This window comes from Gobio gobio (assembly GCF_949357685.1).
Source record: "Gobio gobio genome assembly, chromosome: 17".
NCBI classification, from domain to species: Eukaryota; Metazoa; Chordata; class Actinopteri; order Cypriniformes; family Gobionidae; genus Gobio; species Gobio gobio.
This window is the reverse complement of record NC_137110.1, coordinates 15798348-15810584: the sequence shown is the minus strand read 5'-3', so window position 1 is coordinate 15810584 and position 12237 is coordinate 15798348. Positions and strand designations below refer to the sequence as shown.

General features: G+C 36.4%; 1 protein-coding gene across 1 annotated transcript in view; it reads left to right on the top strand.

The window, feature by feature from the left end:
- Positions 1-12237, top strand: part of atp10a (ATPase phospholipid transporting 10A) — a 69819-nt gene that overhangs the window by 29236 nt on the left and 28346 nt on the right. Inside the window, exon 10 of the mRNA XM_079840936.1 lies at positions 1909-2470. Coding sequence (XP_079697062.1) covers positions 1909-2470 — 562 coding nt within the window. The remainder of the gene's footprint in view (positions 1-1908; positions 2471-12237) is intronic.

Genomic DNA, 12237 nt, shown 5'->3' with positions numbered 1-12237 from the left:
GTAAGCTGTTAGTAAATCTGCCCCTAAATGTGCAAAAAAATGTAAACAACTATTTACAAGTGGACTAAAGGCCAATTTATACTTCTGCGTCGAGTGCACGCAGAGGGTACGGCGTACCCTACGCATAGACGCGTTGGATACGCCGTACCCTACGCCGTAGCCTGACGCGCACCTCTCCAAAAATGTAACAACGCGTCAATTCTACGCGGACCGCAAGCGCTGTGATTGGTCTGCCAGAACCCTTCCCTCAGGTCAATAAATAAATAAAAAATCTGCGATAGGAGTGTGTGTGTGTGTGTCCAGAAATTGGAGGATAGTTCCTTACGTCTGCTATAACACAATATTTTGAGGTCCAGCGATTCTTTATGGTAGTAAATAAATACATAGATCCGCTGAATATAGTTTATTTATTTTCTCATTAAAACCAAAGATGTTAATCAGTAATTGTATATCAAGAACAGGGACACATTAGGGTATATTTCGTGAATGAAGTCTCCGCAACAGCAATCGATTGCTGAGCCACCGCTGCTGAAAACAGCGGCCACAAGCTCCGCATGGTTTCACAAATGCATTCCAGCGCCAGATCGCCTTATTTAACTTTACTAATCAACTAGAGATGCTTAATTTGTATTAGATACAACAACTCAAGCTGCAAGAAAAGCCGCTCTCTCACTGCTGCTGATATTCCGACATGAATGTCCAGATTCTACACATCAAGCTGCTTCTTCTTCGGCTGTTGTCTTGATTACACCAACATGCCCGAGGACACTGCCTTCTAGTGTCTGCATGTGGAATTGCACATTGACGCAGACAACAGCGCAGAAGTATAAATGCTCACGACGGCGTCGGCTACGCGCGTAGCCTACGGCGTACACTACGGCGTACACTCGACGCAGAAGTATAAATGGGCCTTAACAGCAGCAGTATCATTTAATTGGCTAGTTTTGCACATCCCTAGCAAACAGACCACCAGGAATTAACTGGAACTGAGTTTCACACCATATTTTACCTCCGATCTGACTGTAAATGTGGTGTTTTGGCCGCAGTTAACGTCCTGTGGTTTTCTGTAATGTAGAATAGGAGCAACTTCCTGTTTCTGCACTAAAGATGTGTGGCCTTCATTGTGTAATCTTTATAGCATGAGATTCCCCGAAAACCCACCCTGTCTTTTACCATTCAATCATCAGGAAATGACCTGCATACTTTTAAAAGTGTGCATGTAAGTTAAGGCTGATGCTGCAATCAAAGACTTATCCTCCCTTCTTGATACAAATCTGAGCTTAAACTGAGTGATTTGAATTTAGTGTTTAACGAAAAAGCGATGCCTGATAATACTGTAATGGCTGTAATTCATCCTTCTGCATTGACCTGCGCTTTCTTAAACAGTGGGAAAACTCATTTTTGAAAATGAATCATCTCCTTTCAGTGGAAGTCTTTGTGCATGAAGTGTTGAGTGTTTATAGACTTAAAATTTAAGAATTCCACTGCATTAGATTGCAAAATAACAAACCATGTACTATCCTGATTGTTACTAGCTATTCTCATTTTTGCAATTGCTTTCAACCAACTGATCTTAAAGATCTTTAAAAAAAATACTTCTTAAATCATCTTGTGTAAGATTATCTTTCATTTAAAATAAATGCTACTTGGTTTGATATTTAGTTTAAAACAACTGAATTCATGTGTTGTTAAGTATGCTTAAGTATTCAAATACTTCTTGGGGTCATCGTATGCGAGATAAAAACATTCCTTGTCTTCTATTATGGAATGATTTACAAATCATCTTCCCAGTTTGGCTGCCATATAAAAAATAAAAAAAAACTGTTGCATGACTTATTAAAGTGGCTCAATCATACACAAATATTTAAGGAATTTTATTTTGACGTCATTTCCTTGGATCTTATCAAGGTACGTCGCTACGAGTTGAAGTCTCCAGTGAAGACTATTGAGGACTTCATCAAGCGCTTCACCCCGAGCCGCCTGACCTCTGGCTCCAACAGCAGTAGCTCCTCCAGTCTGACCACCAACCGCTCGTCCTCCCATAAAGTGGGCTGCAGCATGCTGTCCTCCCCCTCGGCCGAGAGCACGCTCACCAAGCTGAACGAAGAGAAGCGTCCGGAGAATGACCTGCAGCATGCCTTCAGCCCCGTCCCACCCAACTTCGATAAAACAAAAGCTTTGGCTCAAGATGAATGCGAGCTCAGATATGAGGCAGAGTCACCGGATGAGGCAGCTCTGGTTTATGCAGCTCGGGCCTATAAGTGTGCTCTCGTTGGACGTTTACCAGATCAGGTGACCGTGGAACTTCCACACTTGGGCAAGCTAAGCTTCGAGCTTCTGCACACACTGGGGTTTGACTCCACAAGAAAGAGGATGTCAGTGGTGGTAAAACACCCGCTGACTGAGCAAATCACAGTCTACACCAAGGGTGCTGATTCGGCCATCATGGATTTGATCAGACCAGCCACAGGTATGCTAGCACTGATGTGCACACTGTTCCCACAATTTTTCTAGGGTTAAAAATTTGGGCTTCTCCATTCTAATGCATTGAATATGTATAGCCGCGTTTCCACCGCAGCAGCTCGGGTACTCGAGCGCAGGGACCAGGGTCTAAATGAAGTTCCGTGTAAAAAATTCCCCTTCAGAAAGTCCCTGCTCGTGAGGTAGTACTTTTTCAAAGTTCAGGAACCTTCGGGATGGGACTTGGGCGCTGAACATGCTATTTGGTTGAGTTTACGTAGCATTTTATTTTGACCACCATTTTTAAAAGTCTGTTGCGGTGCGTGGAGTAAGAGTTGTTTGCTATTTGAATCAACAATGGAGTTTAAAATATATGACCGATGGACCCACAACAAGGTTCAGGTTTTATTAAGCTTATATGCGGAGGACGAAATCCAGCGGGAACTGGAAAGTCGCGTGCAGTCCTACGTCACCGCACTCATTTGCCTACAGACCGCGATGGAAACGTAGACAGCAACAGGTCTGGGGGAAAAAAGTTCCTCGGACAAATTGTTCCGGATAATTTTGGTGGAAACACGGCTTATGTTTAAAATGTAAAAAATGTACGCAGTCTGGCTTGAATCATGTCCCAATCCCAATGCCCCTTTCCCTTCCTATTATGTAAAAAGTTCAAAAGTTTGTGTTCCATGGGGGTAGGTAAGATTTTTTTAATGTGCTCACCCAGGATGCATTTATTTTATTTAAGAAATTTAATATTTCACAATATTCCATATATTATATTATCCATATAATGGCAGTGAATAGCATCCAGCATCGAGGTTTTTAAAAAAAGACACAAAAGTATCACAGAATGATCACATGTGACTCATGATGTATATTCCAAGTGTCCTGGGGTATAAAATAGGATTTGGTGAAAAGCAAACCCAAATTGAATGTATTATTTATTAGGGGTATAACGGTACACATATTCGTACCGAACCGTTTCGGTACAGGGCTTTCGGTTCGGTGCAATCTTTAACAGTTAACAGTCGGCTTGTTTTAAGCGCGGAACACACTTCAATCCGAGTTCCCACAGGAACATATTAAGTATTCAGTCCATTTTATCACTAAATTCAAACGATAAATGCCGTTGTGACGCTCTTTAATGTGGTGTGACTGATCACTGTAGGCGCGTCAGTTTGAACGCAATCATCTGTGAACGCGTTAGATCATCTCTTCCTAAAGAATAAACATGAATTAATATCTGATGGTGTGTTGAGGATACATTACAACTTACAGTCACGTATCTATGTGGTGTAATCATGTGGCGGAAAGACCTCAATATAACTGCTTGTAAACAATGTCATGTAGCATCACATTTACCTCTACCTCAGGCAGTCATTCTGAGTCCACAGAATTGTATTCACTAGAGAAATCAACTCTTTCACTAAATATATGCACTATATTAGCCTATATATTCATTATATTCTACTGAACCGGTTAGTGATGTCTTGATTATTTCATATATGTTTAAATAAACCTGTCATGAAAATGACAGACACTGTGTAGGCTATAAATGATTATATTTCAACAACAAATTGGAGAAAAACTATTTTATTATTAGATTTAGAAGTTATTGCAAAAACTGCCTTATGTGAAGTTAACATGTTTGCGTACTGTTAATTTGAGTGTTGATTATTATACCTAAAAATAAATAGCAACTGAATTTAGGCTAATAGTTTGGGCTCTGTTGTTAACCTTTAATGTTAATGTGCAAGTAAGGGCTCCCTATATATTTTAAAGCAATATCTTATATCAATATCTAATAATTAATTTAAGGACAGACATTTTTTTCAGTAAACACTGTTTAATAAAAATAAATAAATGTATTTTAATATAAAAATATAATTTTTTTTTTTTTTGTAAAACTGCTGTACCGAACCTGTACCGAACTGTGACTTCAAAACCGAGGTATGTACTGAACCGTCAGTTTTGTGTACTGTTTACCCCCCCCCCCCCCCCCCCTATTATTTATTGAAAATCTTGACCTTGGCCATTGGTCTTCCGTGCTTGAAAAAGTCTGCATTCTTCCGAGTTCTTTTTAAAAAAAAACAATTTTAAGGATTCTTCGTTGAGTAGAATAACAATGTAAAAATATTTACTGTCACTTTTGATCAATTTAATGTTTAATGTTAATGTTTAACTGTATATAACCACCAGGAGTGTGGTGCATTACTTTTCATTAATTCAACTACCCATTGTAAATTATTGCTTTTTTACAACCCAGTCATCACAACAAAAACATCATAACTCATGGTGTTCATAACATTTTATTGAAAAAGTTGGAAGATGCAGTACTGACATGAGAAACTTTTCTAAAAGACACTTTCTATCAATTTCACCAGCTATAATGTCGACTGTCTGTAACTTTAGAATTATTCTTTTTATTTATTAATGGCTCTTCTCTTTTATATTTGGAATTCAGATTAACAAACATCTGGCATGCTGTCAAACCTTCCCCCATATGAAATGAATCAAATATTCTGGGTTAGTTTATTTTGATGTTCAGTGTTGATTATGCTTTAGAACGCTTGTTGATCAGACTAAAGTTTTAATGAAGTCTGTGTTTTCTTTTCCATGCCCCAGTTAGACAGTGGGTGAGGCCTATTCCAGCAAAATTAATGAATAACGGCTCACGGCAAAATGGCCGAAAGTCATCTGATTTCTTCAGAACATTAAATGGATCCTTTTTTTCCCCCAAGATTTGAAAGAGAGATGGCAACCATCTACTAAGAGCAGACAGTGGGGTGGGGGTGGGGGGTGTATTTCATGTCTTTGGAGTGCTTAAAGTGGACCCTGGTTTTTGATTTACACAACTGATCAATGCTGATAGACATTTAATTCCCATATATTCAGCATGGTAAGGTCACGTCCCCTTCGTACCCTTCACCCAAACATCTTCTGGATGGCTTCCAGATTGTTCCCGGCTCTTGATGTAGCCAAGGGTTTTAGTGGTGATAAACTATCCTAATGGCATAGGTAGACTGGCTTGTTAGTATTCCAGGCACGAGAACCGCCTCAGTGGCAGTTTTCTCTAATGCTGTGTACATAAATGACAGAACAGAAGTACTACATACACAGCCCTGTGCTTTATATCTAAATGTCAAGGCGACAGCCTAAAAAAAAAGAGATAAAACCATGGCTTAGAATAGTTCACACGCAGTCTAGTTTCTCAACTTTTTTGAGGAAAGAGCAGAATAAATCAGAGAACGTGGTGTTCTTTCTCTTTTAAAAAAAATGTCACTGTGGTATGTTGCCAATTACAAAAGCAAACAATTTATCACTCATTTTGTAAAAACATTAAAACATTTACAGTAATGCATTTTACATTTTCAATATGGCAGTTCCAGAAAATTAAAAAGCAGAAATATGTTAATGTTTTTGTAAAAATGTGTGTTAAATATGTGTTATTTGAATATTTTGGTAAAATTTGTCAAATTGACACGGTCTACTGTTCTAGACAGTCAAATTTCTGGTTATTTGTCGCTAACTGCAGACTGTGGAAGATCGTATTATTAGCGGTTCAAGCACGTAGAGACTTGAAACTTTTGAGTGCTGATAGAACTCTCAGCTACAACATCACCAAGGCTCATTCCGATTGGCCTGACGGGGGCGCTACAGCAATGAAAAATACAAAATCACTCATAGGAATAGGGTCAAGTGTCTTCTATCGCTGGAATCCTTGGCTCAAGATGGACTAAATGCATACCTCGGATTTGAAAATGTTGGGGTATTTAGAATTTTTGGAAAATTCTTAGTTTTTGGTCTGATCGGAACCAAACCATTGCAGCAAGATTCTCTTGAGTCTGATTGTCAATAATAAAAAAAAGTTCACATTTTTATTTACTAAGAGCCGCCAAAATGTTCAAAGTGGGTGCAGCTACTTTTACTAAAATGGCTGTAACTCATGAACGGAATGTGATGTTTTCACCAAAATGTTTACGCATATGTAGGAGCTCATTCGGTGTTCGCGTGGAAAAGCACTCACCAGCTGGCCACTTTGGCGCTATAACATGGAAAAAAAACATTTTAAAAATGGCTATAACTAAGTAACCCTAAGTCTGATTGATTGAAACAGAAAATGCAATTAATTAAATAAATAGAAAATTCACATCATCCCAATGTCGGACACTGGCTTGCGAGTCGCGGGTATTTTTCTAAACCTGGGCGATTCAATGGTCGATTGGGGAAGCATGTCTTCTACAGTGAACCCTGCAACTAGCCTGTTAATTTCTGTTCGTGTTACCTGCTGCGCTCCAAGACTTGAGAAAAGCTTCGCTTGTTTAGGCGTGGTCGGCTGCTCGAGTGACTCCTTCAAATTACCAGCGAGCAGGATCTTTCGCCACAAGTTTTGTATTGCCATGCTGGGCTGACAAATGCTCAGACAGGTTGCTCATTGAGTTGGCAGCAGTTGAAAGACACTTGTCGCCTGGGCATAGAGTGCATTTCACACAAATATTTTTGTCCTTTCGAGCAATAAACTGAAAGTAATGTGAATATCGCCACTGGCCGAAACCCCCTGTCTGTCTCCATTCCCTCTCTCCTTTGCAGGCAGCAGCTATGTCACTCAAACACACACAGGCAACACGCATGCACGCAGCACTTAAACAGATCAGAACTTTACACACAGCCAAACACGGCTTGGGTAATGCAGGAAAGCGCATTCATATTGTCTAGTAAAGTTACAGATGTTTTTAGTGTAATGCATTACTTTACTTCGTTACCCAAAAAAGTAATATTGTTACTGTAATCCTTTATCTTGTAACTCGTTACCCCCAACACTGCTCGATAACTGTTTAAAAGCATAAAAAAAAAATAATAATAAAAAAAAAAAAAAATATATATATATATATATATATATATATATATATATATATATATATATATATAATATAATATAATATAATATAATATAATATAATATAATATAATATATATTTCCAATGGTAAATTGCCTGCATTGGCTGTAAATGGTCTTTTCCAGACTTTCTAATGAAAACATAATACCTTTTACGCATATGCTTAAAGGAAATTGATAATTGCTGCTCGCTCTTAAAATCTTTGCAGTGTTGCTTCAAGTAAATTCATCTTGGTTTATTTAATCTTTTTCAGCACTGACAGATTTTGCCCCCTTGTTTAATTTGCTTATACTTAAAACAATTGATTAAAATCTGCTTTTGAATTAAGACAAAATATATATTAAAGCTACAGTCTATAAATACAAGTCTTAAAAATCCCCGTAGTGAAAATCAAGTTTTTAATGTTGTTTATATGTGTATGTGATGGTTTTAATATGCTTTAAGACAACCCATGTACAAATTCATAAGTCAACACCATTGCTGAGTATTTTATCCTTAAAACTGCAGTGAAAAAACCACGGTTTGAAACCGCTGGTGTTTCTGACGTGTTGGAAACTCTTTTCCTCGTCGAAGCAGAGACCAGGAAACGTTGGGATATCTTTCAAGCAGACGTTACTCTTTATTGAGACATCAATACAGCTTCGCTGTAGTCATCCAACAAGTCTGATTCAGTAGGCCTATATTTTTCTGTTGATATGAAAAAATCGAGTACATTTAGCAATATAGCAGGTAAATTGTGAATATGATGTATATTACGATGTTATGATGAACTATATGCCTTTTCTCCACTGACATTCTAAGTTATTCAAAGCGTTTCTAAGGATGCTGATTTTTAGAAGGCAGCTGTCTGACTGCGAGATGGCGAATGGTCACATGGTCTGTGTAACATTAGCAACGCATTATTAGCTCTTTTAGCCAAAGGCTAATCATATTAAATCATATATTTTTCTTTCCTCCTTTTATTTTTTAATTTCAAATGTTCTGGACCAGGCAGTTTGTGCTTGTTTGTGCGTGTGTGTGTGTGTGTGTTGCTCTTCCATCCATTCATATGTCCCTCTCTCTTATCTACTTCTGAATGACTATGGTTAAAGGTTTATTAGTTATTCACTTAAATATTAGGAGTCTACCTCATAAAATTGATCTTCTTAGAGCATGGCTCTCATATAATAAACCCGCTGTTATTACTCTTTCTGAAACTTGGTTAAATAGTAATGTACGTGATGATGAAATAAGTCTTGATGGCTATAATGTATATGGAGCAGATAGAGGCAGTCGTGGTGGAGGAGTTGCTACTTATGTTTCCGCAAACCTATCTTCTGAACGTATTACTGTAAGCGTAAGCCCCGTACACTTTGAATGTCTTTTTGTTAGAATATGTTTTCATCAAAACAAACGATTGATCATAGGAAATATATATAGACCCCCTAATTCTCTATCCGAATCAACAAATAATATCCTTAGTACTATTAATTCTTTAAATTGTTCTGATGAAATTATAGTACTTGGAGATTTTAATCGAAATTGGCTTGATAGGTCCTCGTTGAAAGAGAGGAATCAGTTTGAGAGTCTAAATCTTACTCAATTAATACGGGAACCCACCAGAGTCGAGGGGAACTCCAGGTCTCTTAGACTGGATTTTGGTCACACATCCCGATAGAATTGTTGATTCGGGTGTTCTATCTGATTGTTTTAGTGACCATTCAGTTATCTTTTGTACCTGGAAAATAAGGTTACCTCGTTTACCACCGAAAATAATCAAGGTAAGACAATTAAGAAATATGAATAATGATGCATTCATTCAAGATTTGTTATGTATTAATTGGAACAGGATGGACTTAATTCCTTATGTTGATGATGCCTGGAATTTCTTTTATACTGACTGAGGTATTAAAAGTTATAGATAAACATGCTCCATGGGCATCAGTCAAAGTGAAGGGTAGACATCTACCATGGATTACCGGTGATTTAAAATATCTCTTCAAGCAAAGGGACAAGGCTTGGGAAAAATACCATTTAACAAAAGATCTGGCAGATTGGATTGAATATAAGCGATTAAGAAATGTTTGTACTGTTAAAACAAGAAATGCTAAATCTGACTATTATAAAAATTCATTATTAAATGATTTTTCAAATCCGAAACATTTTTGGAAAAAACTTAATTGCTTATTGAACAAATCTAATAAGAGCTCCCTTGCAAAAATTAGAATAAATAATAATATTATTAGTGATCCAACTTCTGTAGCTGACGCTTTTAATCAACATTTTTCTTCTGTTTGTAATCTACGTCCACCTGACTTCTGTTACTCCAACTTTGTAAACAGTAATGTTGCAAACAGTTCTTTCTCATTTACCACAATTCTTCCTACTGAGGTACAGCAGGCAATTTCTGAAATTAAATCTGGAAGTGGAGTTGGTATAGATGATCTAGAGATAAAGTTTATTAAGATTGCCTCTCATGTTCTAGCATATCCATTATGTGATTTATTTAATTTATCTATATCTACTTGTAAAGTCCCAGTCATGTGGAAGTGTGCCAGAGTAATACCTTTATATAAAAGTGGTGATCCTCTTGATCCTAACAATTACAGACCAATCTCAATTATTAGTAATGTAGCTAAAGCATTTGAAAAAATTATATTCAAGAGATTGTTTAAATACATAAATGAGTTCTCTATTTTTTCTCCAATCAGGTTTTAGGCCCAATTTTTCAACCACTACTGCTCTTACAAAATTTGTTAATGATGTTACATCATCTTTGGACAATAATTTGTCTACTGGAGCAATATTTATAGATCTAACCAAAGCGTTTGATCTGGTTGATCATTATATTCTCCTAGATAAATTATATAACATTGGTCTCTCCGAAAAGTCCATTTTATGGTTTAATTCATATATTCATTTCAGACGTCAGTGTGTAATTGTCAATGATTCTCTCTCTCAGTTCATGATAATGGAAAAGGGTGTTCCTCAAGGTTCTTGTTTAGGCCCTCTTTTATTTTCAATTTTTATTAATGACCTTTCTCAAATGTGCTTTGATAGTCAAATTCTCTTGTATGCTGATGATACAGTTATTTACTCTTCAAAACGTGATATTAATTTGATTCAATCCTCACTGCAATTCGATTTTAATATTATTCAAAGGTGGTTTTCGGATAACGGACTTATACTGAATAAAAGTAAATCATACAGTATGTTATTTTCCACTTGGTCTGCCCGACGTAACCAAGGTAATAGTCTATCAATTAAATTCTCAGATGGTATACTTATGGAGAATGTTGAGAAATTCAAATATTTGGGCCTTTGGCTCGATTCCAACCTCTCCTTTAGGCCTCATATTGACTCTATAGTGAGAAAAGTAAACTATAATTTAAGATTATTATATCGTTCAATTAATTGTTTCCCACCACTGATTAGATTAAGACTTGTAACTCAGCTATTATTTCCTATTATTGATTATGCTGACTTTGTTTATGAGTACAACAGAATCATGCCTGAAACCCTTAAATGTTGTCTACAACAGTCTCTGTCGATTTGTGTTGAGATGCCCGTTCTTAACCCATCATTGTTATATGTATCAACAATTAAATCTTTTATCACCTAAGGCCAGACGACAGCTACACTGGTTTCAGTTTGTTTATGAATGTATCTTTTTTAATTATCCTCTTTATTTGAAGCAATATTTAGTCCCATATAGGTCAACTTATGGCCTGAGACACCTTGATCATCTATTTTTTTCTGTTCCAAATATATCTAAAGAAATTGGAAGACGTGCTTTCAAATTTAAAGCCCCCTTTGATTGGAACAGCTTACCTTGTTCCCTAAGGTCCATTTCTTCCTTTCCACTCTTTAAGTCAGCCCTGTTAACTTATTTACAATCCTGTGATCAATGTAAATGTTTCCCTAGTATATGACCTGTATTATTATTATGATTTTTTTTTTTTTTTTTTTTTTGATTGATTTATTTATTTTTTTCTTTTTCTTGTATAGGTATGTATATTTAGGTTGTGTATATGTGTATGTATGTATATGTATGTGTGTATATGTATGTATATGTGTATATATATGTATGTATGTATATATGTAGGCGTATATATGTATATATGTATATATATGTATGCGTGTATGTGTATGTATGTGTATATGTATGTATATGTATATAATATCTGTTTCGGTGGCTTCATCAAATACGGTTTTCTCAAATATGGTTATCTCTTGTAATACTTTAATATTTTGATATTCTTTACTGTTTATATGAATATGCTGTGGACAGAGGGGGGACTGGTTGGGGTGGTTGATTGTGTCGAAGAGCTTTAGTATGTCTGAGTGTGTGGTTGTTTGATGTTATTTTGAGGACCCCCTCGAAAACGAGATGTTCCATCTCAAGGGGTTATCCTCTAATAAACTGAATCTGAATTAATTACCGTTGTGTATCCAATGTTGTAAAGAGCGATGCATAACGCATTACCATTCTGATACATTGACTTGTAGACGAGCCTGTATGAGTGCGTGGAGGCGGGGCTAATTTGCATATTCATTAATCTGCATATATTAAATGAAGCAAGGGTGTAGTTACATTTTCAAGCTATTTTAAGGCATGAATAAAAAAAACTTTTAAATGTGTAATTTTGGCAATCAAAGATGTTTTTTAAGGGGTACAATTATTGACTACAGGGGAACTTTAATAAAATACAGTGTTGCTCTCAAGTAAATGTATCTTGTTTCAAGGATATTTAGATGTCAGTAAAAAAAGGTACTTCTTTATTTAAATAGTCCACTTTAGAAATTCTACTAACTATAAGAAACATGTCAACTACCAGTCATAGAGTATTAGACGGTCTGCTTAATATCTGTTAACACTTTATTTTTTCCCAAACAGACA